Source organism: Drosophila ficusphila, unplaced genomic scaffold (assembly GCF_018152265.1).
Source record: "Drosophila ficusphila isolate 14025-0441.05 unplaced genomic scaffold, ASM1815226v1 contig_607, whole genome shotgun sequence".
Classification (NCBI taxonomy): Eukaryota; Metazoa; Arthropoda; class Insecta; order Diptera; family Drosophilidae; genus Drosophila; species Drosophila ficusphila.
In genome coordinates this window covers 526818-550510 of record NW_025064537.1, presented here as the reverse complement: position 1 = coordinate 550510, position 23693 = coordinate 526818, and the positions used below count along the sequence as shown (strand labels likewise).

At 42.0% G+C, this 23693-nt stretch overlaps 2 protein-coding genes across 21 annotated transcripts; one reads left to right on the top strand and one right to left on the bottom strand.

Annotated features, from left to right (window-relative positions):
• Positions 1-7: 7 nt before the first annotated feature.
• Positions 8-8867, bottom strand: LOC108092263 (PIH1 domain-containing protein 1). 2 transcript variants are annotated; one of them, XM_017191796.2, is made up of 5 exons: positions 8661-8858; positions 8476-8584; positions 404-1044; positions 201-344; positions 8-137 (listed from the first exon to the last, which is right to left on the bottom strand). In XM_017191796.2, the coding sequence occupies exons 1-5, from the start codon at positions 8727-8729 to the stop codon at positions 102-104; spliced, it is 999 nt and encodes a 332-aa protein (XP_017047285.1). In that variant the 5' UTR covers positions 8730-8858; the 3' UTR covers positions 8-101. The 2 variants fall into 2 exon arrangements, with proteins under 2 accessions (XP_017047285.1, XP_017047284.2); XM_017191795.2 differs by lacking the exons at positions 8-137; positions 201-344; positions 404-1044 and adding exons at positions 1131-1293; positions 1486-2336; positions 2651-5035 and having other exon boundaries at positions 8661-8867.
• On the top strand, positions 5504-23439 carry LOC108092260 (multidrug resistance-associated protein 1). 19 transcript variants are annotated; one of them, XM_017191776.2, is made up of 13 exons: positions 5504-6309; positions 9280-9404; positions 9478-10992; positions 11144-11281; positions 11707-11853; positions 12718-12802; positions 12862-13681; positions 13839-14209; positions 18482-18705; positions 21029-21246; positions 21310-21816; positions 22113-22494; positions 22556-23439. In XM_017191776.2, exons 2-13 carry the CDS (start codon positions 9351-9353, stop codon positions 22745-22747), a joined length of 4653 nt encoding a protein of 1550 aa, XP_017047265.1. In that variant the 5' UTR covers positions 5504-6309; positions 9280-9350; the 3' UTR covers positions 22748-23439. The 19 variants fall into 19 exon arrangements, with proteins under 19 accessions (XP_017047265.1, XP_017047271.1, XP_017047264.1 ...); XM_017191775.2 differs by lacking the exon at positions 5504-6309 and having other exon boundaries at positions 9142-9404; XM_017191778.2 differs by lacking the exons at positions 5504-6309; positions 18482-18705 and adding an exon at positions 20466-20686 and having other exon boundaries at positions 9143-9404.
• The last annotated feature ends 254 nt before the right edge of the window (positions 23440-23693 follow it).

The window sequence follows — 23693 nt, the reverse complement described above, 5'->3', positions numbered from 1 at the left end:
TTTCAACTTCTGATTTAATTTGCGTTTATTAACATAGTTTATCACACTGGTAATGATTCATTACATAAGGGGAACATACATTTTGCGTAATATTTACGTTCTTAGTTACTGAACACAGGGATGCGAATCTGGAGCATCTACAAAATAAAAATGGCAGTTTAGAAAAATGACACTTTAACTCGGTATTTCCAGTTTCTCACCTTGCTAGTTTTATCAAATAAGGCCTGGGCACGATCCTGCTGCAAACGATAATTCACAAATTTGTCAAATACATAGCCATGTCTGTAAGATTCCACTAGGATGCGATCCTCGCCAATGTCTAGACTAACTTCCTGCGAAGAAACCTGCGGGGTAAGATAGTATTTCACTTCTATCATTTTCGAAACAAGTAGCTTAAACATACGCAATTTGGTAGGTAAATCTCGGCGTGGATTTCATCAACGGTATCGTCACGAACTCTAGCGCGAAGTTTATACTGCAACTCCGGACTTCCGCTTGCCAATTGACGACTATTCTTGATGGCGGCTGCATCCTTTTCGTTTATCTCCTGCACTAACTTTCCGGAATTATCTGTTGGAACAGGCTCAGTCTGACCGGTAATAGCAGCAGGACCTCCAGACACGGGTTGAGCTCTTTTGACGTCATCATTGCGCACCCGATGAGAGACTAAGGTGCCGATGAACTTGCGATTGTTTAATATTATGGTCTTGTCCATGTTGATCTGCACATTGTATTTTTCGCTCATAGCCTCGGCCACAATTTGCAGAAAGAAGTTTTTGAACAGCTGCGATTTCTGGATCTTCACCAGGAACTTTGGATTGATGGCGATGTCGCACACATCGACGGTTTTGTCGGAGCGATCCTTCGTTTGTCTTGGCTCTGAAATGCTCATGGGCACTCGAAAAGAACCAGGAGTTGTGGATTCCAAGATGGCAATCAGCTCCTCCTCGGTGGCATCTTCGGGAGCCGGAACTTCCGGAGCCTGGCAAATGTTGATAAAGAACTTCTCATCGCTGTTCAGTTTAAAGCTCTTTACGCAGATACCTGTAGAAAAGGCAGAAATAGGAGTATTATTAATCTGATTTCAGCAATATTAAATGTAACTAATCAATGGTGATGAAGCGTAGTGGTCCGTTTCAGAAGCTAAACACATGATTTATTTGGCTTTAATTCCGTATACAATCTAGTGTACATAAAGTTAAAAGTTGTTCGGGTATTGTGTTCCGCTTTAAATTATGATTTTAGGCCAGGATAAATTTTTTTGTGATCCGGCCAGTTGATCTCGCTGATTGCCTGAAAAGTAGAATTAATTGCCATTGTTAGTCGGGAAGATGAAAAGATAAGAAGCACCTGACAACAGGAATTTATTTTAAACTCGAATGAATGTTAGTACTCGATTCGAAGAAAGGACTTTTCAGACCTCTATCAAAATATTCGTATTTTTTTACTGCTTGTTATCAGGTGCTTTTTGGTCCTTAATCCCACCTTGAGCTCATCAAAAGCCTGTTTGGCCAGCCAGTGAAAGACGGGATTCTTCCATTCCCGCGCAATGGATTCAATTTCCTTCGCCTTCTGCGCATTTTTCGGCGCCGGACTCTTCAGAATGCCATGGTATCTGTCCCAAAGATAGATCATGCTGCGGATCTTGTACAGCCACAGGTGGTTTGGAATGCAACGGATCAAGTCCTGCAATCGTTCGATTTGCTCTTCGGACAAGTTGTCAAGGAATGTTTCGTTCATCAAGAGGTAAATCGAACGCATGTTGCGGTAGTGACTAAACGTATTCTTTGCGAGGCCCATGTGCCCCTGTTTGAATACCTCACTGACCACATCTTCTGTGGAGGGTTTGGATTTTAGAACGAAGCAGTGGCGCAAATTGCGGTCGCCGAACTTTTCAAGCTTCTTGTTGATCTCGCTGCCGCACCACTTGTAGTCCCTCCACCAGTTGTGCCAATCCTTGTAGTTATTGTTCTTGTAGATTTTAACCCACTCCCTGCGCATCTGGATGCGCAACATACTCTTCTGTACAATTGAATTTGAATTCGAGTCAAGAGATTCGGTATCAGATGCGTCGTCTTCGTCCTCCACCTCATCCACATCGCCATCGTTGTTGGCAAAAATGTTTGTATTGTAGATGGGTGTCTGCTCGAAGAAAGTCACCGCTAAGGACTCCTCCTCCGGTTGCGGCAGTTCCCTGTGATGATTGTTGATATAGGGCAGGCGAATTCCGGCTATAATAAAGCTCCGACCTGATACCACCTTTTGGCGTTTCGGGTTTGCTTTCTTAGCCTTATTCGGAGCAGTTATTCCTGCAGTCTCCGCTTCTCTTTTCTGGCCTGCAAAATGTAACTTGGATTTTTATGTTTTCTTTGTGTTTTTGGTTGGTTCAAAGGTTTTTAACTGGGATGTAAACATAGTTTGGCATGTTTTATTTCAAATCCCGATTCAGGGAAGCAATGGAAATAATGCTCTCAAGAAAGAAAAATCTTAAAAGATTCAAACATGAGATTCAATAGACCCGTTGAGGATCACATTCGAAAAGCTAATATGTACTTTACGTTTGAACGTAGTGTTAAAATATAATATCAAAATATAGTAACATTTGATTGGTTCCTTAAGTTTGGGTTTAAGTAATAAATGTATCCCTTACCAGCACGTGGTTTGACTTTGTTTAACTGTTGACCAGGTTTCTGTGCACCAGGAGTGGTGTTCTTAGCTTGGATGGCCGACTGATTGGATTTGCTTTGTATCGATCCACGATTGTTGGGTGTAACACCTGTCTTCTTGTTTTTTTCGCTTGGAATGATTGGTTTGCCATCACGAACTTGGTTTGGTTTCGGTTTGGATTCATTGGGACGATCTTGAATTGTATTTTGTCGATCTGGGTTCTTGGATGTGATGCGCTTCTGAGTTGTAAGGGAATTGGATCTATGCTGATTTGCCCCGCCAGGATTGATGTTAGACCTTGGGTTTCGATCTAGACTCGAGTTGCGCTGCTGTGATCTACCTGGACTATAGTTCCTGGTCACATTTCGATCTAGACTTGCATTAGTTCTTCTTTGATTTGGACCACCAGGCTTGGCATTCCTAGGTGGCAAATTCGGTCGGTTGGATTGCGAATTATCACGGTAACCATCTCCGGAACCCGATCCGCGACCAGTGTGTTGATACTGATTCGGAGGAAAGTGGGATTTGTTTGAGCCTCGGAATGTGTCCGATTCCCTTGGGGGAAGGCGTCGGGTGTCGGTGCCACGCGAATAGTTGTTTCGCTGATTGAAATCGTCGTTTACGTCTTCATTATCGAGTTCGTGATCAAACTGGCGTCCAGTGTCGTCAAAGTTGCGATCGTTGCGACCGCGTCCATAAGAATTACGATCATTGTTGATATGATCTCTGGGGATAGGTTGGTTGCCCCTAGGGTTTCGATCAAAATTGTCTGAATTATTGCGATTAAAACCGCGTCCTCTAAAATTATCCTGGTCAGGTCCTCGGAAATGGTCATCGCTTATAACAGCACGGTTTCTATCATCATCATCATCTTGGAAGTTGTCATCAAAGTTGCGTTCATTTAGTTCATCGACTTCGATCAAATCAGTGCGACAAAGAGTTATTTGATTGTTGTTGACAATCCGTTGATAATTGCGACCGATTTGTGGTTCAGGGTTTCTGACAAACTCCTCATCCTCCTCAGGAACGTCCTCGTCAATATAGTCCTGCTGTTCTTCTAGATAGTTCTCAGGCGAGTGGAATCGCTTTCTAGACATTTGAACGCTGTCATCGATGTTGCCCCGTTGGTTATTTACCGCATTTCGATTAAAGTTGGTTTGTTGATTGGGCACAAAGTCCTGATTACCAGGTCCTCGGTTGTTGTCTATGCGGTGAGTATTTGAATTTGAGGGATTATATCTCATGTTTGGTGGCTGACCACGATTGTTGTTATTCGTATTTTGGTTATTGAGATTTTGTTCCTGGTTGCGATTAAAATGTTGTGGATTTCCATAACGATTGTTACGATTGGGCCCTTGTGAACTATTTTGATTGAATTCATCCGAATTCCGATTACTGCGGTTGAGTGCTTGCTGATTCACATTACGCTTATTTGGATTGAATTTATCATTGTTAGCATAGCGATTATTTTGATTAAACCCTTCATCGTTGACATTGCGATTAGAACTCAGCATTGTGAACATTACGATTGTTGCGATTAAATTCGGGGGGTTCGTATTTCTATTAGGACGATTAAATTCTTGTGCATTGGAATTTCTATTAGGGCGATTAAACTCCTGCTGATGTGGATTTCCGTTGGAGCGATTGAACTCCTGACGATTCGAATTCCGATTAAACTCATCGATATTTCGATGGTTTCGATCAAATTCTGGAGGATTTACATTACGTTTGTTTCGGTTGAATTCTTCATTGTTTTGATTACGATTATTTCGATTAAACTCCTGCGGAGTGCGATTGTTGCGATTAAAATCCTGCTGGTTTCCATTACGGTTGTTGCGATTGAATTCACCATTCCTGTTATTGTGACTAAATTCTTGAGAATTTGCATTTCGATTGAACTCCCCAGGATTCGAGTTAGGATGATTTCGATTCATATTATGGTTTCTATAGACCGGAGCATTTATGGGCCCAGAACTCCTATTGATTTGTTCCTGTATTGGTTTTCTCTGACCTTGAAAGTTGTCCTCATTTTGACGATTCCTCGGACGCGATCGATCATTCTTCATCGGCGAATTATCACGACTGATGCTGTGCCAATCGATGTTCCGTGGCGGCGATGGAGTGCGTGGACGTGAATCGGCATCGTCCTGGTTCTCCAGCACTTCTTCGATGGCTCGAAGTACCTCCTTGTCCACGACGTCCTGACGACTGTCGCCCAGTTCGACGCTTAGACGATATCGCTGCCGTTGGAAGTTGCGCAGATTGAAGTTGGGCAACTTCATGGTACGATTCGCCAGGGCGTTGGCCAACATCCGACTGGCGCCCAGATCCCGGAGGAACTGGCGGCGATTGTCCAGCTCGCTGTTTCCTAATTTCATTGTACCACATAAAATTAGAGATTTAAAAAAGCAGACACATTTCTGGTTAGAGCTACATATTTCACGTCTTGCAGACCAATTCCAGTCTAATATCTTATAACAATATTGGTAATTTATGTAGTGATCGCTAGAAAACATTTAATTTATCGATTACCGATTTGACTTTAATTTAATTAATATTCTTTTGGTAGTACACAAAAATAATCCAAAATTTAATGACCGAATTAAAAATCCGATTTTTGTTTTTAAAATCCATTAATGCCTTTAAAAATGTAATTAAACTGCTGACTAAGGTTGATGTTTGTAGATTTTTGTCAGTAAAGCAATCACTGCCTCTATTTATTACTGCAATAAAAAAATTAATCAAATTGATTAGATTAGCATTGCCTACAAATTTATTTTTAGAATTCCGAATATTCGGAGCGATTCCTTTTTGTTTCTAGAGAGTTCTAAACGCTTTTGTTATCCAATTTCCGAGCGATCACAGCATTGAAATATGTATAAAATATAAATATGATAGCAAAAAAGAAAATTTTGATCAGCAACTATAGAACCTTGATCCACACGTACAAGCTACCCGAATAGTTATGGTCATGCTTATGCCAATAACTCGGAGAATCCGCAGGCAAACACCCATTAAAATCCCCCCAATCGGGGTCTGATATTGATATCGTTATCATTGGGGGCTTCTGTTGCTCTTGGCACAACAAAGTGTTTAAGAGTGCGCCACTCTTGGGCTTTTTGTATCTCAGCTTGCTATACACGCGGTCGAAATAATTTCACCAGAGACGGAAAGCCCCCGTAAAGTTTGTATGCCACTTGGAGCTTTGAATGAGAGCGGCGTTATCTCTCCGTATCTGCTGGAAGGTTTTTGTTTTTTCTGGCCAAACGTGACCAACTATGGCCCTATTGTGAGAGAGTCGGGCCTTGGTTGTCTGAGTTTTAATTGATCGGTCCGAAAAAAAGAGCGAAGTCAAACCGTTTTCTATTGTATACATCGCTCTTGTTTTTTCTTTTTTTTTTACGATTTTGCCCCTCTCTGCGGCGGCTATTATCTCATTTTTGTTTTGAGAACCCAATGGCAAAACAAATAAGTTTGTTCGCCGCACTTGGCTCGAATTCAGTTGCCTTTTTAGCTCGTTGCGAGCCGGTTGTCCGTCGTTATTTTTTGCTCTGTCGCTACCCTCCATCCTCAAAAACGATCCGATTCGTTTCTATTCGACCCGATCCGTTCGAATCGCAGCGATTTTTTTCCTACGTAGAGGTAATTATAAGTGACATTTTCAGTCGCATCGATACCCCGTCCGTTGTACAGTAGTTGGACTCCGCCAAAGCGGAACAAGTGTGCCAGTGTGCGTTTGTATCTGTGTGATATGTATCTGTATTTTGTGGAGGGTGCCGAACGTTTTTTTGCCCGAAATTGTGAAATTTTCGTACGGCTCCAGAGAATCCCGCGCAAACATTCCTCAAAAAAATGGGTGATTCACTATTACAATTGTTTGATAATAACCTATAGTGTTTTGTCATGCTTGTTGCGCGATTATTTAATTGATAAAAATGTATAATTGGAGTGCACAAGGCTGTTTTTTCTAACGTTCATTCAAATGAAATTACATGGCGATAGAATATAATTGTCTCGTGGCTTCTAAAGGTACCCAATGTGCTGACGTCAGAGGCCTTGAAAGAAGGTGATTCTGTAGTTTCGACAGCTTCTGCTCGATGATAAGCGTGAATAATAAGAACCCTGAGGCTTTGCGAGCATTGAAGCAGCAACTAGAGCAAACCAGTGTGCGATAAGCGATAATATAAGGATTACGGACTGCAATTCACAACTAGAGTAACGACAAACACAATGGAAGAATCTAGTATATGGTGCCGATAACGTTCAGCTGGAGAGCTAGTAAAAGCCATTTTCGCTACAGGGAAGTTCCTTTTTAGGAACATTATCGCGCTGTGTTAATAAAGACAACCCCTGTCAAGTGTCGTTAATATTCCGTAAATAAATCAAGATTGTTTGAACGGTGCAAAGAAAAACGTGTAAACAATTTATACCGGCTGGTAGAATCCAAAGCAAACAAATAAGGCGTCAACTGAAGAGAAAAGTTCATAATTGTGTTAGTCAGAGAAAATCCGGCGTGCTTTTTTCCCTTGACTTTGTTGGAGAGTCAAGAGATCTTCCATTCCATTTCGCCAAGCATCTCATCATGAGTCGGCATTTTTTGTTTTTTTTTTTGCTGGTGAAGAGAAATTTCTCATAAGACAAAACAACTCTAGTTGTGTGCAATTGAAGATTACGTTTGCTGGGGGTTTTCGTCTTCCGATTGTTGTGTTTATATAATCGCTGCGGGAACAGGTTCCGCCATTAATTATATTTCGAACTTAAAATACCCGTTTCTGCTGTGCTAGAATTTTATCTTAAGCCGCATGCTTAAAACATATGCGTGAACGGGCAAACAAGTTTTTAGCGCCCATAAAATGTGACTAGTCCAACGCCTTTAACAAAGTTTGCGGCTCCGGTAAAGATTAGCTCTGAGTTTGTCTTTCTTTTCGGTGTCTAATTTAGTTCTTCGAGGCGGGAAAACTCGTTTTGTTGCATATTTGTCATTGGCAATGATTCGTCGGACAATAAACTATGATTTCAAGTGGGCGCAGTGAGACCTTCCACAAAGTGGCCCTGGGCGTGTAAACACTTATCTGCGAATAGCACACGATTACGAGCGGATAGGATAGATTACAAAGTAAAATACCTAACCCTCCAAACCCTCAAAAGCCGTGTTCTTTGTTTGCTCGGTAAAATTTAAATTATGAATAATTAGTTTTTTTTTTTATCAAAGATTGAACTTTTTTCGATGTCAGAAAAAGAAATGTACAAAATAACTTTGGATTGCAAATCATAAGATTAAGTTAAATTATTGCAGTATTTAAATGAGATGTTCTATTTTTAAAAAAACACAGATTCATACAAAATTAAATAACTATTAAACATGAATAGGTTTTCTTTACTTTTTAAAAAATGCTTTATAACTTGGCTTTTAAGGGTTAAAAGTTGTTAAGGACACACTTCGTCATTTGGATTTCCATCGCTGCAATTGAGATTAGATTGTTGCGATTCGTGTGTTTAAATAAGTATATTTTTTACTATCAGTTTAATAGCGCGATAACTGCTGCGCACGCCTGCTGTTCGTTGGGCTTATCGCGGGTTCACTGTACCGTCCTCAAGCGCAATCGATTGCGACGTGAGATGTTTATCTGGTTGACATGGTTCCGCACTCGCAGAGATTACAGTCCGCTGAGTGTTGTGTAGACAAAAGTGTTAGCTCATAAAGTTGGTATCATGCTCAGACGGCTAGAATCCCCGGGATTCTTCGCTGAACCAGCTGCGATTTCAGTGGCCTGTGAAATTCCGGTTTTTCCTACGAACGGCACTCACCTGCGGTCGGCTGAACAATTAGCGAGTCCCTCGGCGGAGGCTTCTGCTGTCCATTGCCGCCAGGATTTGCACCTCCAAAGAACTGGTTGATGTTGTCTTCAAACTCGTTCTGCATTAACAAATAATATTAAGTACAAATTAAAACGCGAATTTTTCGCACCCCGTTCTTTGCGTGTTTATCTTACCCGCACAAAACGCAAGTTCTGCTCGCGAAAATTGTCGTTGCCCTCAATGAAATTGGAGCGACGAGACATTTTAGATTGTTTTATTTAGCAGTTTGTCACGAATCAAACAAATTGAGAGCGGTTTTTACGTTTGCGACTGAAAAAAACACAATTTATAAAGAAAGGTGCTGTCAACTTGGTTGAAAGTCAGATAATAGTGATGGACCAGAGACAAATAATTGTTTTTAACGATGTTTTTGTGTAGTTGGCAACATCGATGGTTTCGTGATACTATCGATTAAGTTTACTGCTAGCACGTAAGGTCAAGTAATTAAAAATAATATATTTTGTAATCAAATCCCGTAAAATGACAGAAGATATTGGACATAATATAAGACAATAATAAGTCTAATGTGCAACCTCAGTAATTATTTATGTTTATTTTCCCAAACTCTTAATGTAACTGATGAGCTCAAAAAATATCGGGTGACCCGTGAAGAAGGCATTAACGCCAAAGTAGATATATTCCGCTGCCCCTTTAAAGCACTTTTTCATATCCAACTCCCACTGTGCCGCGGCTTGGGAATAAACAGCTGTTCGCCCGAAAATATAGACCCGTTGTTTCCTTGCCGCATTACAGTTACCACATCGCCCGATATAGCTATATAGCACGTACATAACCCGATTTCACGTGGAGGAAGACGAGTGACCATGGCGGAGGACACTAGTTCGCCGATGGACAGATTTTGCGGGTCCACCTTTTGGGTGAGTGAATCAATTAGCTTTCGGCTTGTATGTGGGTCAGAACCTTATGGTTTTTGTTTCACACACCGGACAGAATTCAACGGAAACATGGTATACCAACAACCCGGACTTCACGCCCTGCTTCGAGCAAACGGCGCTGGTCTGGACGCCCTGCGCCTTCTACTGGCTGTTTGTGATTTTTGACTTCTACTACCTGAAAGCCAGTTTGGACAGGAATATACCCTGGAACAAGCTGAACGTTACCAAGGCCCTGGTGAATCTGGGTCTGCTGGTCATCACTGCCCTGGACTTGATTATGGCCCTGATCAAGAAGGGCGGCGACTCGGAGTTGCCGCTCTACGACCTTGATGTTTGGGGTCCCATCATCAAGTTTGCCACCTTCCTGCTGCTCTTCATCTTCATCCCGCTGAACCGGAAGTATGGTGTGCAGACCACGGGCTGTCAGTTTATCTTCTGGTTCCTTCTCGTCGTGCTGGCGATTCCCCGCTGCCGCACAGAAGTTCGGTTGGATGCGGATCGTCAGAAGATCATCGACTCGCAGCAGCAGTCGGAGCAGGACTTCTCGTGGGAAGAGTACCAGTTCGCCAGCTTCTTCGTCTTCTTCACCTTCTCCTGCATCATGCTGATCCTCAACTGCTTTGCGGACGGCTTGCCCAAGCAGACCAAGTACCAGAGGGGCGAGAACGAGATTCCCGAGCTCTCGGCCAGTTTCCTCTCGAGGATCACGTACCAGTGGTTCGACAGAATGGCCCTCAAGGGCTACCGCAATCCGCTGGAGGAGAAGGACTTGTGGGATCTGAGGCCCCAGGACAGTTGTTCCGAGGTGATGCCCATCTTTGCCAAACATTGGAACAATAATGTGCGCAAGAACTACAAGAGCAAGGCCCGCGTGGAACCCAAAGCGCAGTTCAGCAACGGCCATGTGACCTTCGAGAACCCGCACACCGAGAAGAACGGCAAGAAGGGCATGGCCAGCATTATGCCGCCCATCTACAAGTCCTTCGGCGGCGTCTTCCTCTTCGGCGCGCTGATGAAACTGTTCACCGATACCCTGACCTTTGCCCAGCCTCAAGTCCTCAGTTTGATCATCAACTTCGTTGAGGCCTCAGCAACGGAAGCGGAGCCCGAGTGGAAGGGCATTATGTACGCCGTCCTGCTCTTCGTTTTGGCTGCTGCCCAGACCTTCATTCTGGGCCAGTACTTCCACCGCATGTTCATCGTGGGCCTGCGCATCAGGACTGCCTTGATCAACGCCATCTACCGCAAGGCCCTGCGCATTTCCAACTCCACCAAGAAAGAGTCCACCGTGGGCGAGATCGTCAATTTGATGGCCGTGGATGCCCAGCGTTTCATGGAGCTGACTACCTACCTCAACATGATCTGGTCGGCGCCACTGCAGATTGGTCTGGCCCTCTACTTCCTCTGGCAGCAGCTGGGACCGTCTGTCCTGGCCGGTTTGGCTGTGATGATTATCCTGATCCCCGTGAACGGTGTGATTGCCAGTAGGATTAAGACCTATCAGATCAGGCAGATGAAGTACAAGGACGAGCGTGTTAAGCTGATGAACGAAGTGCTGAGTGGCATTAAGGTGAGTCATCTTGGGATTAAGATTCTACAATCTAAAGTAAAGTAATTATGTACGGTCATGCTCACTTCAATTAGTTTTAAATCTAAATTTCTTTGTTTTTTTGTACGTTAATCTGAACCCTATGTACTCATTACGTTTGTAATCCCCATAGGTCCTCAAGTTGTACGCCTGGGAGCCGAGTTTCGAGAAGCAAGTGCTGGACATCCGTGACAAGGAGATCGCGACGCTGCGATCCACGGCGTACCTGAACGCGGGAACATCGTTCCTGTGGTCATGCGCCCCCTTCCTGGTAAGCTATGCCAGCCCCGCAGGGCTCTGAGTCCTCCGAGATTTCTTTACAGCTGGCCGAGAGACGTGACGAGACGTTTAGCATTGGACTAATCTGGCAAATATATGTACTTCGTGTCCGAACAATCAAAGGTTTCCCTGGTCACGTTCGCCACTTACGTGCTGACCAGCGAGGCGAATCAGCTGAGCGTCGAGAAGGTGTTAGTCTCAATCGCCCTCTTCGACCTCATGAAACTCCCGCTGACCATCCTGCCCATGCTGAGTGTTGACATAGCCGAGGTACGGCGATCGCGATGACGATGGAGTCTCAACCTTCTCGGCTATGGTGCATCTCCGCCTCTCCTCTATCCATCCAACCCAAAAAGCGTGGATCAAGAACTGCCATTTTTAGCAAAGCCTTAAACGATATTGTGTATTATCTTTTAGGTTTCATTAGTCACATTCGCCACTTACGTTCTAATCGATGAAAACAACGTGCTTGATGCCACCAAAACCTTTGTCTCATTATCATTATTCAACATTCTCCGTTTTCCGCTAACAATGTTGCCCATGCTGATCACCAACCTGGTGCAAGTAAGTTACGCTCGATTGCAATACCAAATCCTACGACTTGAGTCGATCACAGTGGGGCTGAGGGATTATATAATATATATATTAACTCTCGGTGATCCCCGGCCCCACTGTGATCGGCGATTTTGTGCCGTTTTGTGATTGTGATTTATGTTTATTTACTCAATTTGAATTCTTTTTTAGCCAACCCCAATTTACAGAGAAAACGTCCCCTAACCAAAGTTCCCCTCCTTTTCATTGATTCCTTGGATTCATTTTTACCAAATTTAAAGTCACATTATCTAACTCATTTGGGTTTTAAAGTTGTCCGAACCAAACCAGTTTCCATTTGCCACATATCTGGTGGTGGGGTTCCCTTTCCATCCGTTTCAATAGCAACCATTTGTTTGGGTTTTAAAATATGCCCTTGCAGAGGGCATTTGATGGGAAATTAATGATAGGTTTAATTGAGTCATGCATATTTGTCTGTTTGTCGAGAAGGAAATATGGAATTTATAACTATAAATGATTGCTTTAAATATGCAAATCATTGGCTTGAAATTGGTTTAATTTGAATGTTTTGCTACACCATTTGAAGTATTTGTTTAATAGTAAAACCCATCTACTATCAAATTCCTTTGAACCCTTTCCTTTTATTTATAGGATGCACCTATCTCATATCCTCAGCCCTTTTGTTCTGCAGGGGTGTATAAAACCCTCGGCCGACTTCGAGGATCTTCCCCTTTCATTCAGTTTTGGATTTCTCCCATCTCCCCATCATATTTTTCCTTGCCCAAACCCTTTACTAACATATTCTGTGTATCAAAATAAAGTATGTTGTGCAAACTGTTCTAACCGATATCCCATTTTCCATGTGCGAACGAATAGACGCAAGTTTCTGTGAATCGTATAAACAAGTTCCTGAACAGTGAGGAACTGGACCCCAACAGCGTTCTCCACGATTCTTCCAAGCGTAAGTTTATACTTCTTACTTTTAGATACTTTAAACTAATATTATTTTTATATTTACAGCTCATCCCATGAGCATTGAGAATGGCGAGTTCTCCTGGGGCGATGAGATCACCCTGCGCAACATCAACATCGAGGTGCACAAGAGCAGCCTGGTGGCCCTGGTGGGCACCGTGGGTTCCGGCAAGTCGTCCGTGGTGCAGGCCTTCCTCGGCGAGATGGAGAAACTTGCTGGCGTTGTCAACACAGTGGGCAAGTTGGCCTATGTGCCGCAGCAGGCGTGGATCCAGAACGCGACGGTGAGGGACAACATCCTCTTCGGGCAGACCTACGACCGGAAGCGTTACAACAAGGTGATCGACGCCTGTGCCCTGCGTGCCGATATCGACATCCTGTCGGCGGGAGACCTCACGGAAATCGGTGAGAAAGGCATTAACTTATCAGGTGGCCAGAAGCAGCGCATCTCGTTGGCCCGCGCCGTGTACAGCGATGCGGATCTCTATCTGCTGGACGATCCGTTGAGCGCCGTGGACGCCCACGTCGGCAAGCACATCTTCGAGGAGGTGATCGGACCCAAGGGCATACTCGGTCGCAAGTCACGCATCTTGGTCACGCATGGCGTCACCTTCCTGCCCCAAGTCGACAGCATCTACGTGATGAAAATGGGCGAGATCAGCGAGAGCGGCACATTCGATCAGTTGGTTAAGAACAAGGGCGCCTTCGCCGACTTCATCATCCAGCATCTGCAGGATGGCAATGAGGAGGAGGAGGAGCTTAACCAGATCAAGCGCCAGATCTCCAGCACCGGAGACGTCCCTGAGTTGCTAGGCAGTGTCGAGAAGGCCATTAAGTTGGCGCGCACCGAAAGCTTGTCGGATTCTATGTGAGTAATTTAAAATAATATATTAATTGTGTTGTAATTATTGTATGTATTATACATAAAATTAAATTTGTATAATATCAACTTCAATAATTACAGAACTTTCTTATTATTTAATTATTTAAACTCCCAACTAACTTATTGAATTTCTTTTTCCCAGCTCTGTTACCTCCGCTGATAGTTTGATGGGAGGAGGTGGAAGTCTCCGCCGGCGGACCAAACGCCAGAACTCCCACGATTCCGTCGCCTCGGCGGCTTCCCTGAAAAAGAAGCAGGAGGTCGAGGGCAAGCTGATTGAAACTGAGAAATCGCAGACTGGTGGTGTGGACTTCGCCGTGTACAAGCATTACATCAAGAGTGTTGGCATCTTCCTTTCGGTGGCCACATTGGTGCTCAACTTTGTATTCCAAGCATTCCAAATCGGCTCGAATCTGTGGCTCACTCAATGGGCCAACGATCAAAATGTTGCCAATGACACTGGACTCAGGGACATGTATCTCGGTGTTTACGGTGCATTCGGATTCGGTCAAGGTAAGTCCACTGTGATTCGATTTATTTGGATTATTCTTCGTTTGAAGTTATCCTTGTTTCATGTTCGTTTTGTCCATTATGTTGTTTTAAATTAAGTTGTGTTTACTTTAATTGCATGTTTTTGCTTTCTTTTATTCGTTTGATTTTTGTATTTATGTTTTTACTATTTAAATATGTACAAAGATGGTATCACATGGTGAAAATAAATTATGTATAGCTTTACATTAGGTTTCATATTCTGAAAATATGTTGTGTAACATTATTATATACTGCGCTTTAAAATGTTTCACCCATTTGATACCATTTATGTAAATATCTTTTTTTTTATGTTTGGTTTGGGGTTTTCATTTTTGTATTGCATTTTTGACTGCTTATAACTTTGGCGCCAAGAGAATACATGCTGCTCAGCTACCAGTAGGCGGCTTTTATTAGTCTTAGACCCGATCTTAATCTTAACTTGGGCTTACCACAAAAAAAAAAAAACGCTTGAACAGCACACAAAGCTAAAAACACTAACACCTCAAACTAAGTAGTTTCGATATTGCTGCACGCTTAGAAAACTTAACACAAAAGGCTTTCTGAATAATAAGAACTATGAATTTTAACTGTATCCCATACAACAATGTTCTGAACATCGAAAGACAGTTTTGTTAATCGATAGTTTGTGATCGATTGTTTTCGTAATCAGAACATTAAGTTTAGTTCACCTAACTTACGGTTCTCCTTTTGTGTGTGTATGTTTGTGTGCGTAAATGTGTTGCATAGTTAATTTGATTAATTTCCTTTGCAATATTATACTTTGTAAATAATTTCTGACCCCACCTAATGCTCGAAAACCAAAAGCAATAATCGACCAATAATCAAATAAATCGAAACGGTACAATCGCAAATTCTAGTCGCGACGAACTTCTTCCAATCCCTCGCCATCTCATTGGGTTGTCTCAAGTGCTCACGGGTATTACATGAAACCCTACTACACTACAATCTCCGCTGGCCGATGGAGCTCTTCGATACCACGCCGCTGGGACGGGTTGTCAATCGGTTTTCAAAAGATATCGATACGATCGACATTGTCCTGCCACTCAACATTCGTGTCGTCCTTCTTCAGGCATTCATGGTAATTGATTGGATTCGGTGCAGATGCCTCGGCATATGCCTGTAAAATATTAACCCGTGCACGGCACTCTATAATCGATCAGGAATTGGATCACTCTATATCATGGTTCGGCCTGGCTCATCATTATCATCACCACTCACAATATTAATGATACCCATAATAACACTAATCCGTGCTCCTTATTTTATTGTGTATATTTTAAAATATTTTTGAAGTACTAACAATTTAATTTACAAAATGAAAAAAGTTAGAAAAAGGACGCAATGATAATTTGTATCTTAAAAAGTTAATTTATTTTTTGATCTTTGAAAAAGGTTATTTTCAATTAATAGCTTTATATACATTCTTATTCGTTTAGTTCGCTAAATTCAAATTTTTTTAATGATTCAACCCGAAAATTATGGGCAAATGCAAAGTAAAGTAGGAGCACGGATTAATTTATATCAATCGTCGGTGGGCAAGAGGTTTTGTGGCGGTATTTGGTCACTAATTGAAATACCCGTATCTCTTCGAAGTCATTGGAGGATACCTCTCCACCCTGATCCTTTCGCTGGGCTGCGTTTACAGTGCCCGCTACATGCACAACGTCCTGCTCCAAGCCACAATGCATTGGCCAATGGAAATGTTTGATATCACGCCTCTGGGCCGCATTGTGAATCGGTTTTCCAAGGACATTGACACAATTGACAATACCCTGCCACTAAATTTGCGGTTCGGCATCCTGCAATTGTTTGTGGTAAATATCGCAGGATGGTATATTTAAAAACCAAAGTCCCCAAATCATAAGCTGAGTCAGTTCTTCTCTTGGGTTGTCAAAGTTATTGTCTACGCTTTCGCCTAGTAATTCAGTTAAATACTAGATAGAATAGATTATAAGATATAATTTAACTTTTCAGTTTCCTCGTACTTCTTTTGTTCGCTCACTCTGGCCCTTGGGTGCATCTACTGCTCCAAAATTCTCCACGAGGGGCTGCTGAAGTACGTCTTCCGTTGGCCCATGGAGCTGTTCGATACCACGCCCCTCGGCCGAATCGTCAATCGATTCTCAAAGGACGTCGATACCATCGACAATGTCCTGCCGATGCTTTGGCGCATGGTCATAAGTCAAGCCTTTGCGGTAATTGTTCATTAAACTAGGAAGAGGGTTTCCAACTTATAAGTCAGCAACTAGAAAGAACAAAGATCTGAACTAAATATTTTTAACTATTTTTACCAATTTTTTTAAATTTGATCAAAATTTATCTTTCTGATGACTTATGGCTGTGAAACGCTTTTTACATTGCACACATCCTGTCCCCAAAGAATCAGAATCTCAAAGCTTTACCTCGACCTCGGTGCTAGAAAATGGTTTAGGGATTTTATAAATTGATCAAACGTCATTTCAAATTGGCATTACCATCTTTAATTGAGTAGATAAATTATTCTTTGTTTGTTGTCAAAGCGATAAAGAATGTTTCGTCCCCGCTTCCTAATGTAGCAGTATTGCATCACCATAAAAACAAGACACTTACAAATAGTAATCTGAATTGCAGTTTTCTCATACTTCTTGTGCTCGCTCACATTGGCCCTTGGTTGCATTTACTGCTCCAAAATCCTCCACGAGGGGCTCCTGAAATTCGTCTTCCGCTGGCCCATGGAACTCTTTGACACAACACCTATCGGTCGAGTTGTCAATCGATTCGCAAAGGACGTCGATACAATCGACAATGTCCTTCCGATGCTTTGGCGCGTTGTTATCAGTCAAGCGTTTGCGGTAAATGTCCAATCAACTAAGAAATGCGTTTCAAACTTTAATGTGGGGTATAAAATTCAAAGAGAAAGGTGTATTAAGTTACATAAAAACAAATTGGTTTTCGAATTTGAAATTTATCCAGCAATTGAAACTGCATCTATTTTTGAAACTCATCCATCACTGTTCTTGAAAGACTCCAAACTACAAATTAGGTGATCTTATATCGAATGTAACAGCATTCAGCAGCTTTTCCGCAGATTCGGTTAGAAATTGTTCAACTATTTTAAGTTTTAAGCTTACCAATTTCCCTAATTTTAATTGGCACAATCCCCTAAACTTAGTATTCCCTTGAAGCTGCACGTAAAAGAAAAACGTAATCCTATTTTGGCACTAACTCCAACGTTCTATGTTGTGTAAATCTATGTAAATACGATCACTAACCTTCTGGGGGCTTACAAAATGGACGCATGATCAGTTGAATCTTTAGTTTTTTTAGAAAGAAAGTTTTTTTTAACCGCCAAATGTTATGCCAAGCACCTAAACCGATTTATGTTACATGCAGTGCTGTCGAAATATTTATCGGGCCTGGCTTTAGCCATCGGAGGACTTCATTGCTCAATGAATGTATTCACCAAACTGCTGAGAACTGGTCTCAGTTGGCCAATGGAACTATTCGATACGACGCCAATAGGTCGTATTTTGAGTCGCTACTCCAAGGATATTGACACGGTTGACAGTGTCCTGCCATCTATAGCCGCACAGTTGTTGAACACGTGTTTCGGGGTAAAGATTGTGTCTTAAGTTTTCAACCTCTCCCACTGCCCGATGGAATTGGGAAAGCTTAGATCCCCGGTTGTAAATCTAACCAAGAAATGCATCCTACTAACCAAAACAGAGCACTTTATATAATAATTTAACCTTCTTTACTTTCACTTAACAAACAAATCTGCAACATTCCCCTTTTAACTCCTATAGTATCACAATTTAACCTCTTACCAATCAGCTAAAAATATTCCCCTACCACTCATCATTTAACTTTGGCCTATGACGTTTATTGCCTTTTATTTTGGATCGAATAACGCCTTTACTTGATTTAAGATTCATTAGTAGCCTGCCCATTTTAATTAGAAACACCACATTTACTTTTTGTGCGAGTTGTGTGTGCGAAAGCCCGAAAGGGGAACTGAAACCATTTTAGTTTAAGCCCAGTTTTAATCGGGGGCTATGGTAACAAAACACTCTGGAGATATAGTGATTCCAGAGCCCTTAAAGTTAAGTTGGGAGCTGCCATTACGCTTCGGTTGAACAGTTTGCGATAGAAGATAATGTAGGAGAGCGCCTCATTCAGTCAGCCAATCCATCCAATCGAATCCTCTCCTCGAATCATCCACGTTCCGCTCTTCCCCATTTCCGATCGAACCAGGTGTGCTAGCCTACTTTGCGGTGGTCATCGTCTACCTGGGTGGATTCCAGGCGGCCAAGACCATCCACAACCAACTGCTGGCCATCATTATCCGAGGTTCCGTCTGCCGATTCTTCGACATTACTCCGATCGGGCGACTCTTGAACAGTTTCAGCGGCGACATGGAAGTGGTCGACGAAGAGTTGCCCGCCACCATGGACTCCTTTATGACCTTTATCTTTATGGTATTTGCATAATTGATTTCCCCCCAACTTTTTTCAGTATTTTATTTCTCTTTCTCTTATTGTTATTGTTATTGTTATTATTATGATAACTTTTGATTTGTAGCCTTTAAAGAGTTACGGTTTGTACTCGCATATCTTTCGTTGTAGAAAGATTTTGCCCAGATTCTCATACATATCTCTAACATTCGAAATATCTCTTTATCCCATTTGATATCTCTCTATCTCTTTTTCTAACGCCCATCGAATCAAGTTAGGCCTTTGCAATTACGGCGCCGCCATATCCCTTTTCACAGCCACCTTGCACGCCTCATCCAGAGTTTTCCATCGACTCTTTAACCACATTATGCATTGTCCCTCTGAGTTTTTCGATATCACGCCGAAGGGTCGGATATTGGATCGCTGTTCGAGCGATATCAACTGTTTGGACTTGGTAATGCCGATTAACATAAGAATGGTCATGAGCACGGCGTTTCAGGTAATCCTTTGTCAGTAAAAACCCAAGGAAAGCAGTTTAGTTTTTCAAAGTTTCAAAATTTTTAAAAATTTTTACAAATTATTTGCGTCAATTTATAATAATCTTTACTATTTCGGACGCCAAATCTTAAATTTGTTAAGTTTGTAGTAGTTTTAAAAATCTATAAACATTCCATTGGTATTTTGTTAATTGTTTTGTAATATATATGTTCTATTATGAAAGAACAATGTTCTTATATCGCCAATAACTAACCCTAAAGTTGACCTGTCTCCTAACCCTTGTCCTAAATCCTGTTTTTAGTCAGTCGAAATATGTTTAAGTTACGTCCAGAACTCATGAGTAAATAATTCCTTCGATTTTGATAGTCATCAGCTATATAGGCAGTGTGGTTATCGTTTATTTGGGTGCCCTGATTGGTACCAGGAAAATATTTGTGCAGCTGTTCGGGAACATTTTGCATGCTCCGCAAACCTTTTTCGACATTAAACCCCGGGCACGAATCCTCGATCGTTGTGCGAACGATATATACAAGTTGGATGTGGTATTGCCAGAACTAATACGCGTATTTAACTCGCAAGTTTTTCGGGTACGTTCGCTGTGACTAACCACCATTAAATGAAGTATGCAATAACTAATCCGACTAACTAATATTTGTATGATCTTCATTGTACAAATTCTTTGCCCGTAGCAATTTGAGGCTTCCTCCGGCACTTCACATCCCCAGGCGTAGTCTGTAAATATATAGCTGGTTTTACGGGGCGGGAGCATGTTGTATTCTCATTCACTTCTAATCTCTTAACTTAAGATTCCTTTCCTGTGGTTGTCTTTCCTTTCTTGAGAATCGCATCTGGAGAGCCTTAAAGCTTGAAAAACAAAAGAGCTTACTGATATTTAAAAACTTTTTAAAATTTACAAAATTATTAATATAAACACCAAATCAATATCAATAGCAAAACAATATCAAACTGGTTTACAAAGTGTGTTAAAATATACAATCTTTTCATATACAAGTCTAAAAATCTATTTTTAAAGTAAAGCAAATATATATTTCAAATTAGAAGTATAACAAATGTTAAATTATAAAAGCTTAAACATTATATCAGTTAATATTTTGTTTGGCGAGTAAGCCAACCCTGTATCCTCTAAGGGATTTGGCTGGGCAACCTCTGATCGGTTTTCCTACTCGAAGAGCGCTTTTCGAGCATCGAACGTTGCGGATTGGACGTTGTAATGCCAGTCGATGTGAGATTTAATACCCCTTCCATCCTGAATTGCCTAATCGCAGGTTTCACGTCATTCTTTTCGGATTTGGCTCCTGCACTGGGCAGTTTGCATGCCGCCAGAGTCCTGCACTCGATGCTCCTCGAAAATGTGCTAAGATCGCCAATGACCATGTTCGATACGACGCCGGTGGGTCGCATCCTGTCCCGATTCTCCAAAGACGTTGAATCGGTTGACCAGAAAATGCCGCAGGTCATTAATGATTGCATTTGGTGTGCTTACGAGGTAATTTTTCCATAGCACCAGGCACTAGGAACCGTCTTCAAATTGCTACAAACCAAACAGTGAATCCACATCGAAAGTAACCCCAGTGACATTAACCTTGTACATTTCGAATAACTAACATGAACAGATTAACCATTAATTGGCGGCGCTCCGTGACTTCTCCATATTCCCCCCCTAATTTTCCCTTCACCAAGTAAAAGCGTTCGATCCAAGAAAAGGCAGATTCGTTACAAATTTCCTTTCATCAAAATTTTCCTATTAACCCCCAGCATCCCGTCGCACTTTAGCTTCATCTTTAACCAGAATTGCGTTTACTTACATTGCTATTTTAATATTGGTTAGGTCCTGGCTACCATTGTGGTTATTAGTTTGTCCACGCCAATTTTCTTGGCCGTGATCGTGCCCATCGCCTTCCTATACTACTTCGCCCAGCGATTCTACGTGGCCACTTCCCGGCAGCTGATGCGTCTGGAGTCCGTATCCCGATCTCCCATCTACTCGCACTTCAGCGAAACTGTCACTGGAGCTTCAACCATTCGTGCCTACAACGTGGGAGATCGGTTAGTTATTGTATTATTAAATAGTAATACATATGTTATAATTATATTTTCCTTAAATCCCAGCTTCATTGAGGAGTCCGATGCCAAGGTGGACAAGAACCAGGTGTGCAAGTATCCCTCGGTGATCGCCAATCGTTGGCTGGCCATTCGTCTTGAGATGGTGGGCAACCTAATCATTCTGTTTGCCTCGCTCTTCGCCGTTCTGGGAGGTCAAACCAATCCCGGTTTGGTGGGTCTGTCGGTGAGCTACGCCTTGCAGGTGACCCAAACCCTCAACTGGCTGGTGCGCATGTCATCCGACATCGAGACGAACATCGTCTCCGTGGAGCGCATCAAGGAGTACGGCGAGACCAAGCAGGAGGCTCCCTGGGAACTGGAGCAGGACAAGACTAAGCCCAAGAACTGGCCGCAGGAGGGCCGCGTCGAGTTCCAGAACTTCCAGGTGCGCTACCGCGAGGGATTGGACTTGGTCCTGCGCGGAGTTAGCTTCGACATCAGGGGAGGCGAGAAGGTCGGCATCGTGGGACGCACGGGTGCTGGCAAATCCAGTCTCACGTTGGCATTGTTCAGGTAAGCCATTCATTTATAGTTAAATTTAATAACAATTTAGTAAAAATTCGCAAATACTCGATATTCAAATTAAGAACTTTAGAATGTTTTAAGTAAAGTCTGTTTTGTGTGTAATAAAATACATGAAAAAGAGCTCAGAAACCAATTACAAATTTTAAAAGTAAATTATTAAGAGTTGAGTTAAGATTTATTTTAGTAGAAGATAACAATTTTCTTGAAAAAACACTGTTTATATGACTTGGAAACACATTTGATTAATTTTATCTTATCTTAAAACCTCATGTTTTTCTTTTTAGAATCATTGAATCTGCCGGTGGTCGCATCTCGATCGATGGTGTGGACATTGCCACAATGGGTCTGCACATGCTGCGCTCCCGCTTGACCATCATCCCACAGGATCCAGTGCTCTTCTCTGGATCTCTGCGCGTGAACCTAGATCCCTTCGAAGTGAAGACCGACGACGAGATCTGGAAGGCCTTGGAGCTGTCCCATCTGAAGTCGTTTGTGAAGAGCTTGGCAGCTGGTCTGAACCACGAGATTTCCGAGGGCGGTGAGAATCTGTCGGTGGGTCAGCGCCAGTTGGTTTGTTTGGCGCGTGCTCTGCTCCGTAAAACCAAGGTGCTGGTTCTTGATGAAGCCACCGCTGCTGTGGATCTGGAAACAGATGATCTGATTCAGGTGAGTACCCAAAACATATCTATTTAATTGCTAAATATTAATAAAAACGTATTCCTCTTAGAAAACCATTCGCACTGAGTTCAAGGAGTGCACTGTCCTGACAATCGCCCATCGTTTGAATACCATTATGGACTCTGACAAGGTGATCGTGCTGGACAAAGGACAGATCACAGAGTTCGCCTCGCCAACGGAACTGCTGGCCAATCCCAAGTCGGCCTTCTACAGCATGGCCAAGGACGCCAACCTAGTTTAAGATCCACGAATGTCAACCTGAAACTCCACGAAACTCAAACGGAAGAGAGTGTGTGCCCCAACAACAAACAAACAAACAAACAACAAACCCTAGGAATATAGACGTACGAAATGAAAATCATAGAAAGGTAGCTTTAAGCCATTTGGCAGTGACAACTGGCAGTCGGAAAATGCTCTACCTCATGGATAGGACAAGCAACTACGAATCAAAGCGAGCAAACAAAAACAAAAAAAGGAAACAACAACCGGAAGAAATTAGCAAATACCAACTCAATGTTCATTAGCCTAAGCGAAATTATTCAAGCCAGTTGCGCCTCATCGGTTACTCGATTTTCGTTTTTAATATGTATTTGTACTTACAAAATCGTGTGTATTTTTCTATTGTCTATTGTACTTAGTTTTTTATGGAACAAGAAACCGATGCAAATGAGCGGAAAAGAGCAAAAGTTCAGAAATAAGAGAACTCCTAAGTATGCCACATATGTATTTATGTACTTAACTTAACGAAATTGAAAAATGAGAATGATACCCAGAACTCACTCAAGAATTTTTTGCCTTCAACTGATAAGATCAGTAAAATAAAGGGTCGACGTAGTTAAACCAATATATTGAAACTTTTGTAAAATGTATACTTAAATAAAGTTATAATAACTAATAAACTTAGGGAATGAATAACCCCCACCCAAATCTAAATGAACTATTTTTCTTTTGTGGGAGATAAAAACGCATTGACTGACAATAGAACAAATTACGAATATTATTTCGTAATTATTAATAGTTATAATTTCTATTAGTTTATAATTTTTATTCAAGTTTGTTATTAATGCTGTGCATCGTTTATCAGTAATAATATACGATAAAATCTTGGACATTTTCATTGCAGGAAAACAAGCTTTCGTAGAATTTCCTTTTCAAAAGTCCTTTGGTTTGCGCCTTAATTTTAAGCT